General features: G+C 44.1%; 1 protein-coding gene across 1 annotated transcript in view; it reads left to right on the top strand.

Annotated features, from left to right (window-relative positions):
- The window catches only part of FOXRED2 (FAD dependent oxidoreductase domain containing 2), a 397,384-nt gene that overhangs the window by 69,937 nt on the left and 304,302 nt on the right, over nucleotides 1-23,145 (top strand). Inside the window, exon 4 of the mRNA XM_069654375.1 lies at nucleotides 22,090-22,338. Coding sequence (XP_069510476.1) covers nucleotides 22,090-22,338 — 249 coding nt within the window. The remainder of the gene's footprint in view (nucleotides 1-22,089; nucleotides 22,339-23,145) is intronic.

Genomic DNA, 23,145 nt, shown 5'->3' with positions numbered 1-23,145 from the left:
GTAGCATCTTTAGAAAGCTTCTGATAACTCCTTCTGTGTCTCAGTAACTTGTGGGCCTCCTTTATACAATCCTCACGTTCCCAGATAACCACATTTCCCCCCTTTGTCCGCTGGTTTAATCACCAATTCAGTTTTTTTGACCAATTCTTTGATGCAGCCTATATAATCTTGTGACGAGTTAGTAGAGTTCTGGAACTAATTTATCCTGTCAAGGTCTTTCTTTACCTGATTTTCAAATTCTGTGATGATTTTATCATCAACAAATGGTGGTATAAAGTATGATTTGTGCTTGAAGTTGCTGTGGTGACAGAAGAATTAATAATCAAATGATTTACTTAATGGGGTAGAGTCGGCCTCCAAGTCAGTAAGGCATGAAAGGGCTTCTGCATCTCTGACACGCGTCGTAACATTGACTTAAGGAATTTCGTCTTTTGGTATTTCACATCCCAATGCAAATGTATTTTTTCAGACTAAGTTTCCTGCAAAATTGAAACATGTTGATGAGGGTGTCAACTTGATTGATGTTTTGATCACGAACAAAGGATAGACCTAATTCCAGTATTGTTTTTAGTCTAGTGATCAATAGACATATTACTTAAATTGACTAGTGTATTTGTAGGCGCAAATCCTCAAGCAGTCATTTCTTCTCTTGAGTTAACATCTGTGACTGGTTCTGTCACCATAACAGATGTCCTCTTCCTCTTTTCTTCCCCCTGCCTCTGTCTGCCATGTCTGATGTGAAGCCTTTTTGTCTTTGAGGGTCTTTGAATTTGTCTTTTTATGTATAGATCATTCTCATTTCCTCTTAAATAAAAATAAAAACACCTGCATGTTTAACATTTGAGGCTGTTAAGACTGAAGGTATGGCTTCCTCTTCTACAGAACTTGAATCTGAAGAATCGGATGATAAAGTCTCTGGTGCTAACTGGGATGTTGGTCGGATTTTTGTATAGTCATATTTTTTGGCAAAAGTATAAATCCTGCCATTGCTGTAATCTTCCTGATCTCCTATATATTCGGTTGCAAAGCTGCTTTAAAATCACCCACTTTCTGGCGACAGTTTGTTATATGGTTAAGCTCAATGCTCATGACGTTTCCTAGCATACAGTTGCTATGTTGGTAGAGCATAGCACAACATCTCTGTAGTTAAACTGTGGCCCATGTTTAATCTTAGAATGGGAGTTGAGAATTGTTTATCTTCAGGCCGGTTGGACTTTTCGTGGCTGGTCAGGGACAGGAGGAGGTGTTCCTTAGAGGGGGGAACTCATAATTATGGACCCAAGCCTGACTAATAGAATAAAGTTATAATGAACGTACCTCATGACTGCAAGTGGTCATTACATCTGTGGCAACAAAGTGGTCAAAACTAAGGCCCACCATGGTTCCTGTTTCTAGTGGATCGATGGCTGAGCGCTATCTTGGCCCATCCTGCGGATGAGTAACTGCTGTGGTTGAGTTACTACTTCACAGTCCCTGCTACGCAGCGGTGCGCCGACATGGCTAGAAGATATTGTAGGCACTAGCAGCTTGAGAAAGCAGCTGTTGGATGAGCCACTGCAAGCCACAAGTCGTGCCTGCACTGCAAGCTTTGTGGCGGCATGCAGGAGGGCCGAACACAGAGATCATGGCATAGTAGCTGTTACAGAGAGCAGTCGTTGGAGGAAAGGACCCCCCATTATCCTTTCGACATTATCTTGATTGGAGTAGAGTGGGTCCGATGGCGATGTGAATTACTTATGCCCATCCGGGATGAGGGCACTCTTGTGTGGTGGCACCACAAATGTTCTACAGGGAAGAAAGGGGCATCCTTTTAGCAGTTAGAAGGAACATGCATACATTCAGAGCATAATGGTGAGGGTCTATAAATACTAAGTTTGTAGACTGTATTGAGTGAGAAACTGCAGAACATAAAAGTCCCCAGATCATGGTAAAGCTGTTACAGCAGAGCAGAAGTATACATTTAGTAGTTAATGATTCTCTGGGAGCAAATTGTGCTAAGGAGTGCAATCACTTCAAAATGGGAAGTCTACCACTGCAATTTTTGCCTAACCCAGTGTGAAGTGGTATATTTGGAAGGAGGATGGCCAGCATTATGTCCTGGCAATTCATGGCCCTTTGTGCAGCATAAAGCGGCACATAGCCCTATTGATGCATTGTCTGGGATTTAAGAGCATGAGGATCCTCAAAAGCTTGCCAGAATTGGATTTAGGTGGAAGCAGCAATGATGACAGTGTTGGTCCAGCAGTTGATTTCCCTAATGCATATGAGACCATTTTACCTAAAACGTATAAGCAGAAGTGTAGTATTATACCAGAAAGATACTACTTCATTATACGAGAACAAAGAATAGGAGAATACATTGAAGACTTTATTACTGGTGTGAGGGAGTTGGCTAACAAATGTAATTTTGGTACAACATACAATGAAAGCGAGATCATGAAAGAGAGATCAATGTATGTTAAAAGAAAACAAAAGCAGTATGAGATATGGACGAAGGCGGATCCTAGTTTAGATGATGTTTTTGATATATTGCAAAATAAATAGGATACATGATGGCTTATGTGCATGATTTGGAGAAGAAAGAATAGAAAGTCATGAGTTGGGATACAGTATCTGTTGTGAGTTTTGAGAAGAATATTTCTAATGGTTGACATAAATTGTCCATGCAGCAAAGAAAAGTGGGGAGTAAGCAACGCATTGACAACAAGTCCAGCCAAAATTATGGACAAGGCAGGTTCTGCAACCAGGATTAAGAGGACCTTTCGTAATGGCAGCACCTTTCATTTTGCAAACTCTGGTAGTTGTCTGGGTTTGAAGGCTGAGTGTCTTAAATGCGGCACGAAATAAAACTTTGCTAAGTGATGTCGAAACCTTTCACGAAAAGGTATCAAGGAGATGAACGTAGATGATGAAGAAAATATGATGATGGTGCTGGCAGTTGTGGTGGTAAATGGTGTTTGGTACCAACATGCCCATTGACACACGGTCAAACTACACTATTATAGATCACAAAGTGTTGTTGAACTGGTACATGGGCATTAAACTCTGCTCTTCCAAGGTGAACGTCAGTGCGTATGGGGTGTACAAATTGAGTTTGTGGGATATTTTTTGAGTTACAGTGAAAAGGGAAGGGAGCAAGAGCACAGGTTTTGTTTCAAAGAAGTGCGGAAATTTACTAGGATGGTGCAGAGTGAGATTGGCATTATTATAAATCCGGGGTGTGCCTGGACATGTGGCTTCCATTGATGTTATGGAAATCGGACCGGAGGAAGGATTTGACAAAGTATTTAAAGAAGAACTTGGTTGTCTAAAGGAATTTCATCATTGGATAAAGCTGAAAGAGGGTGGATTACCAGTGGTGGGATTTGGGGGTGTCCGGTCAAAGTTTCGAATCAAAAGGGTCGAATGCCCTTTTGATCGAAACCAAAAGGGTCGAATTTTTTTTTAGTTTATTTATATATATATTTTTTGTTTGGTATGTGAAAAAAAGTTTTTTTAAACGAGAACTGGATTGGGGGGAACCCCCCATTAAAAAAAAAAATATATATATATTTTTTTTTTTAATTCGACCCTTTTTTCGGTCCTTTTGGTGTCGAAAAAAAGGCATTCAAGCCTTTTGTTTTCCAACCTTTAACCTAGAACCGGATTTGGGTTGTTTGACCAAAGTAAAATGATTCGTGGCGGAATTGACCATAGTCAATGTTGCCACAAATTGCTTTTTACTTTGGCCAAACAAATAAAATGTTGCCTTACCACCTACCCCCACCCCGCCCCGCTTCCCCTACTTACCTGATTGCTCGCTGATGCTTCCCCTGCACCCCTGCAACGCCCGCTCCACATGTTCGGTATTTTTGGCATTGATTGAATGGCACTGGGTGAAATCGGTGTACCATTCAATCGATTCATTTAGATCAAATTGGATGATTTGCCAGTGGTGGCTAGAGTAAGGAGTGTTCTGATTTCATTGAGAGAATAAGTGACAGAAGAAATCAAGAAACTTGAGCTGGAGGGCGTAATAAAAGTTGTGGAGGCAGCCGAGTGGGTATCTCCTGTAGTCATTGACGGGAAGGCCAATGGTCGAGTGAGGCTGTTGTGTGTAGATCGTAGGGGAGTGAACAAATGTGTGGTGTTGGTGGACAAGTTCCCACTACCAATATAGGTGAATTAGTCTGCATGGCTGCTGGTGCACAAGTGTTTAGTACGCTTGAACTTGTCTCAGCAGATCATCAGGTAGTACTGCATCCAAAATCCAGGGATTTTGCCACATTTGTTACCCACGAGGTCACGTAGATATTCAGGAGGATGTCTTTTGGCCTAGTGTCGGCTGCAGAGAGTCATGCATTGCATATTGGAGGGAATTCAGAGTTTCGTACTTCCAAGATGATATACTAGTCACGGAAACCGTGTGGACGAGCATGATGGGATACTTTCTCAAGTGTTGTGGGGTCTAACTAGAGTGGGATTAACCTTACACAAGGAAAAATGCAAATTCAGAGTAGGAACTATAGACTATCTGGGTCACAGGCTTAGTGAGAAGGGTCTTGGACCAAAGAAAGAACTGGTTGCTGCCATTTTGAATTTGGTGCGCCTAAAGACAGACCAGTAGTAATGTCATTTCTGGGCATGTTGGAGTATTACTCAAAATGTGTTGGGTGATGTTTGGACAAATGTGTCAACATTAGGTTGTTGTACATGACGTGTGATCCATTTCTGTGGTCCAATGACTATCAGTATGAATTTGCTGAGGTGAGGTTGTCGATAGTCACTTCCCCAGCTTTGAGTAGCTTTGATACCAGGTGTGAAACTTATGTCATGTCAGATGCGAGTGACACTGGTCCAGGCGCGGTACTACCTCAAACGCAAGGCAGTTCAGAAAGGGTGGTAGCCTTTGTGTCGAGAGTTTTGAGAGGTACTGAGACACGCTCCTTAGTTATAGAGAAGGAAGCACTACGTGTTTTGTGGGCCATAAAGAAATTCAAGACATTTCTGTGGGGTGGGGCATTTAGGGGCTTCACGGATCATAATCCATTGGTCTGAGTGTTCATGTCTAAAGGCTTTGATGGAGTATCTAGGAGGATTGTGCGATGGGTGACATCTTTGCAAGGTCACCAGTGGAGCATATTCTGGGTAAAGAGAATATCCTGGCAGAATATCTGTCCAGGGCAGTGCCTAAGGTTGGGGATGAACAAGCAGAGGATACCAATGAGGAAGAGGCTGATCAAGTGTTTTAGGTATGTGGAAACGTGGTCAGTGAGCAGGATTGGAAAGAAGCAGACTGTGAAGATGAAGAGCGTGGAGCCGTCAAAGATAAGGTGATGAATAATTGGGCTGGGTGGATCAGTGATGACCTCTTAGCAGTCTTTCACAGGGTGAAGGACTAACATAGTGTACAGTGCGAATTCCTATGCAAGGCTGGAGGCTGCTGCCACTGGGAATAAGAAGATGATTGTTGGAACTAGGCCATGAGGGTCATCTGGGTATGAGAAAGACCAAGGGGTGCTTTAGAGCAGATAATTGGTGGCCAGGTCTAGACGCGCAGATAGATGAGTTTAGGAAAGGCTGTGTGACTTGTGGAGATGCAGACAAAAGCATTGAGGAATTACATGCAGCCTTTTAGACCACTGGAGTTACCTGTTATGCTGTGGGAGTCTGTAGCGCTGGATATCCTGGGACCCACTGTAGAAGAGAGAGGGAGGAAGAAATATGTTATTGTGTTGATAGATCTGTATTCTAAATGGGTAGAAGTTGTTGTGAAGCAGATTCAAAAGTGGCGGTGTTTTCTTGACAAAATATTTCAGAGAGAGGGGTTTCCCAGAAAGCCTCTTACAGATAACGGTGTACACCTCACATCTAGGATTATGCGGGAGTTCTTGAAGGGAATAGGGGTGAGGCAGTACTGTACAACCTTGAGACCAATGGGGTGGTCCAGCACTTTAACCGTACCCTTATGCAGGATATCGGGATGGCCATAGGGCAAGGGTAGAGTTGGAAAGCGTCTGTGTTCAGAAGAGTCTGTGCGTATCAATTGGCCTCGCATTCTACCACGGGATTGGATCCCTTTGAGGTGTTGAGGCAGCACAAATCCTGTACATTTGTGAGTCCACCTGGGTTGGGAAGGGCACATTTTGTGGTGTGGGATGTGGAAAGTCGAGGTATGATATATTGAGAAGCGTCAAGGGGACGCAGATAGCAGAGGGAAGAGAGTGTGTACAAAGAAGCCAGGGTTTGTGCGAAGTGCAGAGTAAGTGCAGTGCACCACTCATGGTCGAAAGAGTACTTACCGATGTGATATTGGAGGATGGACGGTGTGGAACAAAGCAAGGGTGGGAAAGAATGAAAGTGGACATCTTCAACACCGGCCTCCACCTCGTGAATGTGTAGAAGGGAATGTGGGAGTGTTGTATATTGCCTTGGTTCACATGAACCATGACATCTTAGTGTGGCCTGGCAGGTATATGCCTAGTTGGCTTCTGGAGTGTTGTTTATTGCGTCTAAGAGAGCAAATGTATTCTATGCTTAAATTCAATGTTCATGAGGTATCTTAGTGTGCAGTTGCTATGTTTGTTAGTAGAGCATAGCACAACATCTATATAGTTAAACTGTGGCCCATGTTTTATCTTAGAATGGGAGTTGAGAATTGTGTATCTTCAGGCAGGTTGGACATTCGTGGCTGGTCAGGGACAAGAGAAGGTTTTCCTGAGAGGGGGGCTGGTCAGGGACAAGAGAAGGTTTTCCTGAGAGGGGGGAGTCATACTTATGGACCCAAGCCTAACTAATAGAATAAAATTATAATGAACGAATCTCATGACTGCAAGTGATCATTACACGTACTTCTACCTGAAGTATAGCGCAAGGATGCTTACTTCTTTTATTCATTCTCTTGGTAAATCATTGATTTTGTTTCTATGGGATATCCATAATGGAGAACTAGGATTGCAAAATTAACTAACGATTCCTTCTCCACCATGCGATCTCCACTAGTACTCGTGGACACTGAATAGACGAGCAAACCAATCCCTTTAAAAAGAAAAGCATTGTAAACTGTAGGCAAGAAGAAAAAAAACATAAGAAAGAGAAACCACACATACGGTTTATAAGCAAAAAGACTGTGCTGCACGTCGAAGGTATGGAGAGTTGTAAAGGTAGCTGCTTTGTAGATTCCCGCAATGAAGATATTGCTGAACGGATAGGCAGAGGCCTACTTTTCCTGAGTGAAATTGACCCTTTGTTTCCATTTGATTTCAGAGTGTCATTGAGTTAAGGAGTAACAGTAATGGTGGGCACTGTTTCAATAATCGCCTCTTTTTACTCACCACCGCGTTATGGGTATGTTGGGTTTTTTCCTCATGTCCTATTCCAGGAATACGGATTAGGGTAAATGCTTCATGATTATGAGTTTGAATTTCACATCGAAATGCAACATCATTACATGCCGGGCACCCAACCCAAAGGGAGAGATAATGGGACATTGCTGATGACTACACTGACACCGTCTTTAGTGCATAATGCATTGACTCTTCTGTGTATATTCTTTTGTCAAACAGCAACAATGTGAGCCACTGCTGTTCCATTTGCATTTCCGTCTATCAAACAGAGATGTAAATGCATTGAAAAAATGTATATCATGACATGATGTATTTCTGAAATATTGCATGTTTGGCATGACTTTACTGCCTTAACAGCTGTAAAATCCTGGTGTACCCCTCAGAATGTATTAGAGATAATTGGAGATAATTGCCACATGCAGTAGTCCAATGGGAAATATCCGCAAACACCTAATGAGAGTCTTAGAGCTCTGTTTGCCTTCTGGTAGTTTAACTGAATGCAATAGACGATCAGTCTAGCGTTGGGCTGATAGAAAGCTGGGAAACTTATACAGATCACTCTATAATTCACAAAAGGTTGCTTGGATAGCTGCATGTACTTAGTTCTATCTACTTAGTACAGGAGTGTGCCCTTTTAACATTTAGAGCAGGGGGTCCCCAAACTTTTGTAGGCAACGAGCAAAATGTGTTTATCAAATGCAACACTGAGCAACAGCTGTACTATTGCCAAGAGGATATGTTGATGTGTGTTATAAAATATGTATCTTTTAGCTGCTTTCCCTCTATTAACATCAATGGGACACACTACATTTTGCTATTGGGTTGAGCATTTACCAACTTTTGGAGATAAGTGTGAGGAACCTGAGGGCGTCCTCACTTCTTTTCCCAAAATATCCTCCCCCCCCAGGGGGCCAGGGAAATGCCATTGGTTCCGGATACTGACCCTGGGGGTGGATATGCGAGGGAGGATCACCTGGGTGGAGGAGACTTCGAGTGGGTATGAGGCATCCTTGGGTGTGCTACGTTATCCCCCATTTAGTGAACCCAACATCCCCCAGGCCTTTAGAGGTTATCAATCCCTTCCCTATTCTGTCCATACATCATCTCCCAGTAAATACCAGGCAGGTACTGGGACTGGGAAAGGACACCCCAGAGACATGCAGTCTCTTTGTAAATTCTAACTCACTCAAACACCACTTAGGTACTGGAACGAGGAGGCCACCATTAACACAGAAGACAAACCGGATGAAGAATCAGGAGTGGTCTAGTTGTTGGCCTCATTACTATGGAGCCGGGAACTTCAAAAATGGCTCAGCTGAGAGGAAAGCAGAGAAGGCTAGGAATGGGCACAGGGAGCAGTCCAAAGCAGTATGCGAAGGAGAGTTCTAAGGCAGAAGTTGTGGCGGCAAGAAGGCACCTTTCCCAGACACTGGAAGGTTTGTAGAAAGTGGCCTGGTGCAGCGAGCCAGAGGGTCTCGTTGGCAATCTGAGGCAGAGCTGAGAAAGCAGTGCGACACAGAGGGAAGGTACCAGGAGTGTCGGAAGGACTCCTGACCTCTCTCGGGTGCATGACCGCTGACTGCAGACTACCAGAGCTCCAACAGAAGCAATGAGGAAGCCGTGGACGAAGCTGTCCGCCCGATGGATCCAGTGTGAGGTGACTGCTAGCAGAGAAGAGGCTCCGGAATGGCGCAGAAAGCCGAATGAGACCAGACCGGCGAGTCTGCCTGGTAAAAAGGGGGCCACGGTCACAGTGGCTGGGCTGCATAATGGAAAAGTCTTTGAACTTTTGTATCAATTGAAGATAAGCAAATCCCAAGATGAAATTGTAATTAATATATTAAGAAACCATGAAAGTATGCATAATTAAAAGTTGACAACACAAGTATTGCCAAATAATTGAATAAACACGTATTGCTAAGTAAATAAGCAAGCATTGACAAGAGTCAAGGATAGGCAAATGCAAAGAGACTTGTAACAACATCTAAATGCATAAGGAACCTGGGAGAAGGACGCCAGGTGTGATAATTAAGAACCGATCCAGTGAATACGTTGCCTAGCAGGAAAGGGTACTGGGAAGCTTATGAGGAATTGTGCAAAAGAACAGTGACAATAATTGCGTTTCCTAATGGGAGCGTGTACTGGGAAGCCTATGATGGTTTACATGTGAAAGTTGTTGAATAAGTGATTGGTGAGCAAACAAGTCATGAATCAAGCTTCAAGAGTACTTACAAGGAAATAAGTCAAGTCTTATGGGGAAGCTAAAACTGTGGCAAGATGTTTATGAAACGGATGCAAGTAAGTATTAGGCTCACCTGGTATCCATGGGGGCGCCACACAATGCTGGATGGAGGCCTAAGCGCTATCCTGGACCCCTCTCTGCTTGGTTATGTGCCAGACGTTGGGTAGCGCCTATAACAGGAGAATGGAGGGTTAAGATACTGGTTCTGTGATGGATGGACTCCCACCTCCATCTGGTCAAAATCCCCTCACTTGTGGTTATTGCTCACCTTAGGTTTTTGTGCGTTGAACTCTCCGTCCTGCTTCTCTGTACAGGGGCGCATGGTTGGTGCTGGTGTTCCGTGTGCCCTTATGTCGGGTCCAGACCGGCTTGACTCCGACTTTGCTTGCTATCTTCCAGGTGAGTTATACTGTCTTTTCCGTATTTATTCAGTCTTTTTCTTTCCCTCCGTTTTCTGTCTTCTCTGCGTCTTGCTCCACTACGCTGTTCCCTAACAATGTCTCTTTTTGTTTTCACAGGGATGGTTGCGATCTCGGAGTTGCGGCGCCGATGGCGAAGACCATGGTGAGTTATTGATGCATGGAGCGCTGCGCTGTTTATTGGTGTTAATTGCTAACCTGTGTTCTCTTCTCTTCTTTGTACAGGTTGCGGTGATGTTCCAGAGTGATGAGCGATCGAAGCGCTGCTTGCCCAGGTAAGTGCTTTGTTAATGCTGACCTTGTTCCTTCTCCCTCGCAGGTTGTGGTGAAACCCAGAGATGGGCGAGGTAAGAGAAGCGCAGGGTGCTGTCAGGACTCGCTGCTTGCCCAGGTAAGAATTATTAATGCTGTCCTTGTTTCTTTACCTTTGCAGTTAGCGGCGAACTCCGGAGATGGGGAGTTAAGCGTAGGAGGGATTCAAGACCGGTAATTTTACAGGTAAGTGTTCTTGCTCGCTAACGCTGTTCTTTTTCTTCCAGGTTATTAATGGAATCCGGATCTAGGTCTTCAGGATCGGGCTGCCGGAGAAGCAGAGGAGCAGGAGCTGGACATGGTGAGCGTTACGCTGCAGAAGTGCAGAATAACGCGAAGCGTGTGTTTTGCAGTTGGGGTGTGGTTTAAATAGCCCAGGTAAAGTAGTTCCAGGCCTGCCACACCCAAAACGCTAGACCGCATGGCTTGGTTCTAAAGAACTGAGCTGTGTAATAGGCCTCCATGTTGGATTAAGGTCCAAAACTGGTATTGCTTTATTCCGGATAATGAGCTTGGCACCAAAGGCACCAGGACTGACTCCATGTATGTTTCTGATGGAGTGTTTAGGCCCTTGGGGCCAGTGTGAAGGGCTTTAGCCCCACTGCTGCCAGGGGGCTGTTATACCTGAGGGGGTTAATGGCATGGATCGTGACAGTAAGATGTGTTGGTTGCATGACCTTTTAATGGGTGGACCGTGTGGTCTGACAACTGCGCCTAGACCGAACACATCCTCCTAAGGAAAAGCCACATTGTGATTATTAAGACTGAATAACGATAAAAGAAGGAAATCTGTGTGAACTGCAATTAAGGAACTGAACTTTGTTTTGGAACATTGAAGATCCCAAGGAATGGTGTAAGAATTGAAAGCTTGGGGAAGGTAACCCCTCTTTTGGAATCTGAACAGTCTTAATCTTGGGGAAGGGAGACCCTTTTTCCATTTGAGAGCTGGAAGAAGCTCTGACCTTTTTGTTTTGAGCACTCTTCAGTTGATAATGACATCCCTACACATTGTATACAATTATATGTGAGGGCAAGTATAGGTTTTGGACACAGACAGATATTTACCTTGGACGTCCTGCCAAAGACTATCCTTGGTTTCAGTTAGGTAGCGAAATCCCACTTTTTCCAACCTTCTTTTCATTTAGATAGAAGTTTGTTTCCCAAACTTCAGTCATTTGTCTGTCTACTTCTTGATGCCTTCACATAAGGTAATTGAAGCCCTTTTTGCTCCACTTTCCTTGCTAAGCTTATCTGTTTCGGGGGCATTGATCAGTCCCTATGGATATCAGTGCAGGAGAGCTCTTTTCTCCATAGTAAAGTTCTCTTTATTTCTTACACACATTACCTAGTGTGGTACGACACTCTGTGTCCCAGTAACTTTGGTTTTAGTAACTTTGTGGTTACTTGCATGATGTCTACAGGGTGGGCTGGTGGCAGTGGATACATTTGTAGTGTTTTCTTTTTGCATTTTAATGTGTGATGCCATTTAGGGTACCACACACTGTGAAGGCATCATGAAGCAAAACACAGACAACAGATTCACTTTTTATTAAAAAGTATTCATTTATCTTAACTATCAGGATGGAGTAATTCCTAACTTGCCCTAAGCTAAGGTGGGATCTCCCCATCTAAAGAAACTAAGGGCAATGTGTGTCATTAAGTTAAACTCAAATGTCTGTCTGTGTCCAAAACCTATGCGTGCCCTCACAACTAAAGATATACAAGGTGTAAGGCGGTCAGCACTAAAAGAAATAGTGTTCAAAATAAAGTTCTGAGCTTCTTCCAGCTGTGGCGTGGTTTCACCTTCACCTTTCTCAAGTTCAAAATCGTTCCAAACGGTCTAACGGTTCCTTTCCCCAAGTTCAACACAGTTCAAGATATCTCAGGGCTCCCTTCCTCAAGTTCAACACAGTTCAAAGAAGCCTGGGCGTTCCCTCCCCCAAGAAGGCAGCTCTTCCAACAGAACTGTTATGAGTCTCTTGACTTTTAGGAATACTTCCAGGTTAACTTTGTAATCCTCTAGACTCCGTAATAGTTCAAAGAGATGTTTTCTTTCACTTCAGCACTTATTATGCAACACAGTCTTTCTATCGTGGCTTTCCTTGGGCCTTTCTTAAGTAGGGGCCACTAGGTCTAGATGCAGTTGTTGGACCACATGGTCCAACCATTACAGGTCACGTGACCGATAACCCTTGGCACTTTGTGTTGCTCTTGGTTTTCCTTGGATAACACATGTTTTCTACCTGGACCTGTGTCAATAATTCACGTTCACTGTAGTATTCACAATGGAAGTCTTTTGGCTTTGCCACATCTTGTATTCAAGTCACTCTGTGGTGTTAATCCTTTTCCACAACTTTGTTTTCACAATGTCCTTTCAAGTTCATCAACTTGCCTTTCATACTGCTTTCCACGTAATTCATAAGTGCTCATTACGGACTTTCACTTTGTTCATAAATGCTTGTGAATGGGTTTTCACTACATTCACAACTTTACATTATTCTCTTTCAACTTGTGCTGTATTTTCACATGGTTTCCATATCCTTTTAGTTCGGTATTCAATAACTCTTGTTAAATTGCAAAAAGTACTTTGCAGTTTGTTCAGTATTCAATATTCTTCTGCATGGGTTCCAAAACCCACTCTGACAAGTTTCAGTTTGATCGGCAATCGCAAATGTCCAATTCCTGCCCCTGGTGGGCCCCGGTACGAGTGTTCCCTCTCTCACACTCACCAGTGGTCAGCTGCTCCTCCGGGCGTCTCTGTAGTTTTCTCCGGCTTCCACTTGCTTCCCAGGTACGCATCAGGAGCTCTGCCAAACAGCTCTCCCCACTTGTGAACCTTGCAGCAGCGGTTTTGGAGTCTTCTGTGTTCCCCATCTCTAGCTGGGAACAGGCAGCACAGGGGATTGTACTGGCTCTGACCCCCTCAATGCCCGCTCGGGTTGTGGCACCTCTTCCACCCGATATCAACACACAGCATCCTCTCTGTCAGCTGCCCTCCAGCTTGCTCCTCATCTGCGTCTTTCTCACCAGGCAGATTCCCCCTTCCCCTCTGCCGGTCTCTCCTTTATGCACCTGTAGCCTTTCAATGGGTGTAGGTGCAAGTCCTTTGCCTGACCACAATTGTACCAGTTAACTGGACATGCCCGACCCTCCATAGTCCTCTTCCTCGTCTTAGTACCACAGTGGTGAAAATAACTAGAAGTGTGCATCACTCCTAGTTGCCTCTTCCTCGTCCCAGTCTTAAAGGAATATGATTGTGGAACAGTTGGTGTACATTGAAGGGAATATAGGACTCATTCTCAAAGGGGAAAGGGGGATACCATGTCTCACCTGCAGACATCCTCTCGCCACTCCCCAAGGTCCCTCCACCCAGGTGATCCTCCCTCACATATCCATCCCCAGGGTCAGGATCCAAGAGCAAAGGCCTTTTCCTGGCCACCTGAGAGGAAGATCCAAGGGGAGTAGATGGGAGGATGCCCTCAGTTTGCTCACAATACTCTAAAATGGCTGTGCCACAAGATTGTCACCTGTCCTTTGGCTATCTTGTAGTTTGACCTTGTTTTTTCATATATGGTAACCCATTTTGCAGGGAAAGCTCCAGCTTTCATGGGCAAAGTGGTGGTCTGTATGTGTGGCTGATGTGAGGGCTTGGTTTGTCTAGACCGAGACCACATTCATGCCAGAGTGTTCTGTTGCTAGGCAGATGCAGTGGCCAGTGGCTGTCCAGGATTGGCCAGAACCTGCCAATTTGAAAGTTGCAGATCTTTGCAATTGATGGCCTAGGTTCAACTATTGCCTGCATTCTCGGGAGGATAGCTCAGGAGCAACGTGCTCGACTTAGAAGCAAGACGACACAGAGCACCACAGGTTCGATCCGTGCAGTGAAACCTCTGGATATTAAGCGCATTAGAAATAACCTATCATACCCTACTGCAGCCATTCTTCAGATCATCGTTGGTGGCAAGAGCCCTACAAAAGAGAGCAGCCCTCTGAAGACCTGGAACTCGTAGTTGGAAGATCATCAGCAACCCTTTTTTCATTTGCCTGGCGAAGCCCTGTCTCTCTGCAGACCTCTGGAAGAATTTGGACCGGTGGAAACAACCAGCCCCAATCCCTGCTCGAAGATACAGCTGCTGCAAGCACTCGGAACAGTTCCGGAACCATCCCCTGGGATCGCCAGATGTCCTCCGGGGCTACTACGTTGCAACGGGCGCCGTACCAAGTTGAATCGTGGTACTCTGCAGATCCCCCGCTTATAGCGCAAGATGCATTTCCCTAAAGTTGCAGTTCTCCACCATGAAGAGGGTCATTGCAGAACCAGTTTCTTTGTTTTCCGCTATGAGGGTCGCCTTCTGTCATTTTCTTCAAGAGGCCATTGCTGTCCGCCATCTGTATCGTGACTTGGGAGTCCTAGGAGCTCATCACCGGAATGGTGAATGAGAAGTCGTTTAGGCCTGGGTGTCCAGCTGTCCAGAATCGCGATCCATTCCGTCAGAGTACGGAACTGCGAACTAGCCTTACCCAAAAACCTGGCACCTCAAGTAACCTCTGCACCCGCAGCCCCAGGCTGTCTCAATGGAACCAAGGCTCTAATCCAGAAGGCACAGCCATTTCAGGAACTCCTACGGTGGTTCCTAAGTGAATCGGAGTACAGGCGGCGAGTAAACATACCTGTTTTGCCGCCCCTTCTCCATGCAGTTTTATGTGAGTGAAGTCCTTGCCCTATCACTCCCTTGCCTAGCCTTGAACGTTGGTGTTCTGGTCTGGCGCCCCCTCTGGCTCTCTCCTAATGTGTGTCTAAAGGAGGGTAAGTCCCAATTTTTTGTTAAAGGGGGATTGAGCTAAAAACGGGACTTGGTTCTGAAGGAAACAAAGTAACAAAAGCTCAATTACCCCTCTTTTCGTCCGCCTTGCAAGGGAACAGGGACAGAGGGATTTTTTGATAGATATGTTTCTTATCTATCTAGAAGTCGCATAGAAGCATTTCATTGTTCAGAGAGCAGTCGAAGTAAAAACACAAATTTTAATAGTTTAAGTTATACACTTTTATAAGTAGTCGGTGCTTTCCACAAAACACCTCCAGACTTAGAAAGAAATACATGAAATTAAAAAGTCCAGCAAAAACACACACATATTCTGCTCGTGGTGTCTAGGGTTAGTAAAGTGACAATTCTGATAAGACACTTTGCCAATTTAATTGTTAAATTACTTGTTCAGTTTGGGGAAACCAAGACATTAAATGCACAGCATAGAAATTTTAACGCTGCAAAAAACACAATTATTTTAGTGTCAGGATGTCTACATATGTTTCGGCACACAGTTTGCATCAACACCATCCCTGGTGTTCTGCTGTCTTAATTGTGGCCCTCTTCAGGACGAGGTGTTTTTCAAAATGACAAAAGTTCAGAAATCCCCAGGTATTCACGTTATTTTCCAGTGCTGTAGGGAATGGAAATATGGAATTTGTGTTAGTGTTTTGTCTAGAACTCGACTCACATTAAAAGCTCTTCTAGTAAAAGTTTGTGCGACATGGATACAAACTTCTCCACATTCCCACTTGCCACTGACCTTTATATGCTTTTATAGTCGGACTCAAGATATTTAGTTTTATTTGTAGCGACAGGTGGATTCACTTCCATTCCCTGTATGTCGTCGTACAGTGGATTGCTTTTATCTTGTTTGGGCTTAGTGGTTGGTCCTTTCGTCGAAATAATTCAGTATTCAGAACTCGGACATTCAAACCTACGGACACAATTCATGTATTGAAATTTTGACGAATCATTGTTGCGTTTGTACATATTGATGTTTCCAAGCACAAAAGTCATCTTCATTATTTACTGACCTGATAGTTTTATCGAAGTCATGTAATTCAGCTTGGCACTGGTTGTTTTCACAATTACACGTTTCCCCTGTATGTAATTTCCTAGGGATACCGTCTTTTTCTATTCCAAAGACCTGCAGGGACAGATGGGATAGAACCTATGTTAGGAGAAATGATCTCCACATTAGCTGTAATATGCTATACTCCGCTCGTTTGTTAGCGTAATTCCGTTGTTGTTTTTAAGTTTTGAATCTTCGGCGTTTTAGTTTTGTTTACCTTCTGAATGATTCAGTGGGACGATCTTTTCTCATCGCAGTGCAGCTCCTCTCAGTTTTGGCGCGGGAAAGCACAAACCCGTTTGAATTTGGTGCCGCGAGAGAGGGGATTATATTACTTCCGTGTTTGCATGTCATGTGACTGCCACGTACGTGTTAAAAAAATGCCTATTTCTTTCTTGGTGGCGCATGCTGCCATCTTGGAGGGTGTGAGCAAGATGGTGGATGCTCCTTATTTTAGAGGTCTCGATGATATGTGAATATGTTTTATTTGTTTGGAGTGAAATGAAATGATAAGCACACATGTTGAAAGTGTTTTCATGAGGTACAGCCCGTGTGTTTGTTGTAGTTGAAAAAATCTGAAAAAGACCATGCAGACTCAAAAGGTTCTCCTCAGAAAAAAATGCCGCACTCAACTGATGAATTAAGACCATTTTTCACTGTATCCAAGTCAAAAATCCACTTCTGTTCACATTTGCGCACAGCCAAGTCCCAGTCTCCACCTCTGTTCGAAATTTGAACTGTTTGAATAATAAACCAGAATATTTCACATGGTTTATGTTTTAGGAGGAGATAGTGGGCAACAAGGGGTTTATTAGATGTTTGGTTCCTGATGTTAGTCCGATGTTCCCCTATGCGTATTTTAATGTGTCTTTTTGTTTTCCCAATATACAGAAGTTGGCATGGGCATTGGATCGCATATACTACCCATTGTGAATTCCAGTTTGTGAATGATCTAAATTGCCAGATTCTTTCTTTTAATTTTACACTTTTCATATTTTTCGTGAGTGAACAAACCGAACACATACCACATTTAAAATATCCTGTTACCGGTGGGAGGTCCCAGAGAGTATTCTGTGAATCTGCTTTTTTTACTTGAGGGTATGTATAGACCAAGTTGTCCTTCAGGTTCTTCTGTCTTTGGAACGCAAATCTTGGGGGTACTGGATTAAAGTACTCGGTTTTTATAATATGCCAATTCTTTAGGACTAGTTTGCGTAACTTGTGGCTAATCGGAGTGAAGGTTGTGATGCATGTCATTTTTTCCACTTGGTCCATACATACCCTCAAGTAAAAAAAGCAGATTCACAGAATACTCTCTGGGACCTCCCACCGGTAACAGGACATTTTAAATGTGGTATGTGTTTGGTTTGTTCACTCACTAGATATTAGTGTCTTTTCCTGTTCACCAGAAAACAATGGACTCTTAGAACCTGTCCACAGGGCTGATTGTGAAAATCCATTTTATTTTTTAAAATTTCTATTTTATTAATTTTAAGCATACAAAGGAAGTAACAAAAACAACCTCTTCTCCAGCACTAGTACAATGTGGAGAGAGAGACATTGTTACAATGTCTTACGCCCCGCCCCCAAACACCCGGCAACCTCTCCAACAACTTCCAACTGGAACCCTGCAGTGTGTAAGATAAACGTCCAACAAAATGTATGTGTGGCTAAAATCCATCCCCTAAGGAAGTATACCCCTAAATTCCAGGGCATGAACAAGGGGTCAGATCTTGCCGTGACCTCCTTGCACATCCAGGCTCCAAGGACCGGCCCAACCTCCACCCAGGAAAGCTCCTCATGTACTTATTGCAAACCCCCAACCAACCCGTTTCCAAGTCTGCGCTCCTACCATCGAGGGCCACCGTGATCAAGAGGCTGTGATATCCCTTCCACCTTCTTTATCCATCCCAGCACCTCAGACCAGTACACCTGCACTCTGTCACATGTCCACCACATATGCCAGTACGTGACCCTCTCTCCACAATTATGCCGGAAATATGGACTCACCCCTGCAAACACCATAGAAGGACAAACCGGATCATATTGCCATGTGTGGAGCAATTTAATACAGTGGCGCGTATACTGGCATGCTATCGACTTCTTAAATGCTCTTCCGCACATCTTGCGCCACAGCCCATCTCTCCCCAGATCTCGCTCCCATTTAGCCTGGACCACCTCTGTTCCACCCATAGTTGTATCAATCAGCAAGTCATGCAGTAGGGAGATCAAGCCCTTCATCTCGATGTGTGTCCACTGTCCAGGATTTTCTTCGTCTAAATAAGCTCCCTTTGGATCTGTGATTTCCATTTCTCCACGGTAAGAACCCCTTTAATCTGTAAATAGGAGAATACAGATAGTGTCCCTATGTGGAATGCTTCCTCCAGGTCTTGGATCGAAATGAACTTCCCATCCTTCCACAGCTGTTCCCCTCTAGCCAGTCCAGCTTCAAACCATCTCTAGTATCTATCTAGGTCCGGAATCTCTTTCCTTATCCCTGGTGCCCACAAATGACTCATGGGCGAGGGCCATGAGGTGATCCCATGCATCCCGGGTCCCTCACACCATATGTGCCACATAACCCCCAAAATGGGATGTTCCCTAAACATGTGTGATATTTTCTCTCCCAGGACCCACAACCACTTCCCCCACTGTTGCCGGCTGCAAATTATAATTTTCGAGGGAAACCCACTCTTTATCCACTTCCCATAGGTGAGAAACTAGCACCCTCAACTGTGATGCCTTATAATATGTTTGGAGGTCTGGGAAACCCACTGCCCCACCCCCCTGCTCCTTGGGTGGCACCAGGGTGTTGTAGGCCACATGCAGTTTTGTTCCCTGCATCAGAGTGAAGCATACGCTTCTTGGCCTCTCTAAGTAGTATCAATATTGGGAGCATTAGGAACAGGTATAAGATCCTAGGGAGGCAATTCATCTTTAATGCATTGAAGTGGCCCATCCATGACATGGTGAGCTTCGCCCAACTTAACATCCCTCAATACAACATCTGGAGTAACAATGGATAATTGGCCTCACATAGCTCGCTCAATGTGTTGGTGATGATGACCCCTAGGTAGCGAACAATTCTCCAGTCCCACCTCCATCCCCAGCTGCTCTTGTATTCCGGTATCCTGACCACCCACCTCGTCAAAGGGGAACAGAACGGATATAGCCCTCTTTATCTTGAACCCTGAAAATTCTCCATATTGTCCAATCACAGCCAACGCTGCTGGGACAGAGGTATGCAGGTTCCTTCCATGCAACAGGACACCGTCCGCATACATCCCCAACTTGAATTCCGTGTCCCCCACCTGAATGCCCTCCACCTGAGGGGTTCTCCTAAGCTTCTCTGCTAGTGGCTCCATAGAGAGCGCGAACAGCAGGGGTGAAAGCAGGCACCCCGGTGCAGTCCCAAATGCCCTTGAATACCTCCCATTCACCACCACCTTTGGGATTGGGCTCAAATGCAAAGCTTAAATGCCATCAAGGACTTTCCCTCTAGAGCCATATTTACCCAAGACGGCATACAAGAAGGCCCAAACGGTCCTGTCCTAGTAAAGATGTTTGCATCCACATTGAGGAGCAATAAGGGTCGATAAGATCCACATAACTGAGGGTTCCACCCCCAACCCTTTTGGGTATTATCAATATCGAGGCCCGACAGAAGGATCTTGGAGCTCTCCCATTTTCCAGAATGTGATGTGTGGGGGGTTACCAGACGTTTGATCGAAAGAAATTGGTCGACTGGACAAATGGTCGAACCAATTTGGTCGAAAACCAAATGGTCGAATTTATTTTGTTTTTATTTTGACCCTTTTATTTTTTTGGGGGGGTCCCCCCAACCCCCCTTTTTTTCTAAAAAAACCCTTTTTTTCCCTAAACTACAACCTTAAAAATATATATGAATAAAAAAAAAATTTGACCATTTGATTTTCGACAAAATTACGTCGACCAACCCCTCGACGAATTATTTTCGATGAAATGTCCGGACACCATGTGTGGGGACAATAATCGTGCACAAGACTTTTAAAACCTAACTGTGTACCCGTCGACTCCGGGAGCCTTTCCCACCTGCATCCTCTGAATTGCGATGAGGACCTCCTCCCGGGTAAAGGGTGCATCTTCCTCTGCCGCCTCGTCCGCACTTGGCACCGGGAGAGTTATCTCTCTTAAATATAACTCCTGCTGTACTGCGCCAACCTGCTTCTCAACTCCATAAAGCCCTTCATAAAACACAGCAAACTGTTCTACTCTCCCATCCGGTCTTGTATCGACCTGCCCATCCATTTCCTCAATCCCGTCGGCCCATCTCTCTGCCCTCTGTCCCTGCAGCCGCACCACCAGGAGCCCATCCAACCTTGTTCCCCCTTTCATAGTTTTTCTGTCATAGAAATTGTAGTCCTCACACTACCTTTCCAGCTAGATTTCAACTCATCCCTTTTCCCTTGAACTTTCTGATCAGCCCCTGTCTGCCCTCCTCGCTGGTTTGTATCCTCTACTCTAGGGAACGGATTTCGGCCCTCACTTTATTCTCTAACAGGTTTCTTTTCCTTTTCTTATTTGCACCTTCCCTAATCAATAACCCCCGCCATGCCACCTTTGCCACTGCCCATACCGTACAGTAATCCACCTCTATGGTTATCTGAAAATCTAATTTAAAATTAACCTACACCATTTTTATACTAACCAGGCAATTGAAAGTGTTTAAAAGCATGAAAACGCCTAAGGAAGGTTACAGAGAGCTTGGAATTCTCCCCTCCTAAGACATTTTATTTAGACATAGATTGGCAAATTGTATATTTTAATTTAGCACATTTGTACAGTAAAATTAGCCATTAGTTTGAGAATTTAAAACAAATGTTACTGGTATTTTTGATGGCTCTGCCATAAGAAATATTTTTTTTTTGTGGCAAATGGTGTAGTTTTAGGAACGCTGATCAAAACGTGGCAGGATTTAAAAAAGCACTTCTTTTCGGATTTTGGAGTTTTCCCCTAAGAATTCCTATTAAATGTAATGGCAAATAGTGGTTTTAAAGCACAAGGGGCTTGTTACATTGATGGGCGTAAAAGAACATTTTACTAAAGGATTTGTGGACTCTTCCTCTGAGCTATTTTCTTGGAAATTTAGTTGGAAATGCTGTATTTTTGAGCACATTAGGCCAATATTATTGATCACAACTTGGAGCATTTGAGGACCACTTTGCAGAAATGGTTGGGGTTTTACTTTGATATGTGGCACTTGGTATTGCCCCGTTAGATACAAGTTATTAACTGTAACTTCATTGGATTTGAATCAAAGTTTCTGTGAGTTGCATGTACTAACGTATTTTTTTTTACCTTGAAATATTTAAAGTGTGCCTTATTATAGTGATGTTATACATTATTATTTTTTAGAACTTATCTGTGTGGGTCATTTTTTTATGAACTCTAAGTGTTAACTGTACTAAAGAAAAGGCCCTGTCAACGCTACTTGAGATAGTGGCTTTGTGCTGGGGTCGTGAAAAACCTTACTAACTCTAGATTGGCTTTTCAAAGTCCTATCCAAGCTAGTGACTTTGAAAAACCCTCCTAAAGCACTTTAAATCCTTGATTAGTTTTAGCTATCCTCTCTAGACACCTCTTTTACCACAGCAGCTTCAGTTTTCAGTTTGTTTCTCTTCTGTCTGCTCCATAGTTCCTGGTCACACTCCTTTTAGCTGTGCCTGCTCTTCTCCATTTCCTCTGCTACCTCTCTGTAACTGGGGATTCACACACAGATGCAGCTTTTTGCCAGCATCCATGATGGTGGTGCCTACTGTGGATAATGATTGGTGGTGTTGTCTCCTCGGATTTCCATGTATTCCTGCAGTGGACGAGGGTTGTAGCAGTTGTCTTCGCTGAGTGACTTCTCATCTCTCATTTTTATTTCCAGAGCCATCAATAATGGCCTGCTGGACACCTACCAGCTGAAGTCCCTTGATGGACTGCTGGAAGGTGATCTGGAGAACCTGGCCCTAGTGAAGGATGCAGCGGGACGGCTGCATGTCAGCCATAGACGCTACTTGGAAAAGGACCCACCGGCATTCCCGCAGGATGAGCTGGACAACTTTGCTGCCCGTGAAGCCTATGACCGTGTCATCCGCTGCCTTGGCTGGGAGTTCGACTTCTCCATCTTTGACAAGTACGGAGTGTGGTGGGGTGAGGCATCTGGGCTTCAGCAACCATTTACTCTTTGTAGGGAGCGAATGCTAAAAATATCTTATTGCTTGAACTTGACCTAAATGCTTCTTTTGTAAATCACAACATTCCTACGTCATCCATATTTCACAGTCCCAGACTTCAGTCCGCTCTCGATTAGCTCATTTTTGACAACCATTCAGTTGCATTGTGGTTCATTAGTAATAACAATTCAGGCTACATGATTGAGAGTTGTTTTCAAGTTGTTTTTACTAGGAATTACCAGTATGTGTCAGCCACTTAGCATCTTCCCCCAAAACTGTGCTGCTGCCATCCTTGCTAGCAATAGTGATTTCACAAATGAGCAGTAACGAACAGAGATTTGCAACATTCCATCATGCAGAAATTTGCCCCAGTTCCTGCTCGGATACCAAACCTGAGTCCTGGTGAGATGCCAGGGGCTCACTAAAATTGCCCAACCCGAGATCCCTTTTCCTTTATTCCTTTATTGAACAGAAACATGGTTCACAATGATCGACACCTAAAGATCAGGCGTAAGGGTGTACTTAAAAGCAATATTGATATTAAGGACTGTGTAAGCATTGGATCAAAATAACAAACAGGCAGGATCTGAGCTACTAAAGCTGCCAGGATACTTATTCTCCGGGAGGTGGGTAATGCTTTGGGCCAGGTTAACAAAAGAGTATCCATCAGGAGAAAAGTGTTCAAAAAAATGTTCTCCCAGTTCTCAATGAGTCTGTGGTCCGGTCTCCTCAGGCCGATTTAATAAAGTAACCAGTGAGCTAATAGG

The sequence above is a fragment of the Ambystoma mexicanum genome, chromosome 3q, assembly GCF_040938575.1.
Source record: "Ambystoma mexicanum isolate Mex_15411 chromosome 3q, UKY_AmexF1_1, whole genome shotgun sequence".
Classification (NCBI taxonomy): Eukaryota; Metazoa; Chordata; class Amphibia; order Caudata; family Ambystomatidae; genus Ambystoma; species Ambystoma mexicanum.
Note: the sequence above shows the minus strand (reverse complement) of the source record. Positions and strands in the feature narration are given on the sequence as shown.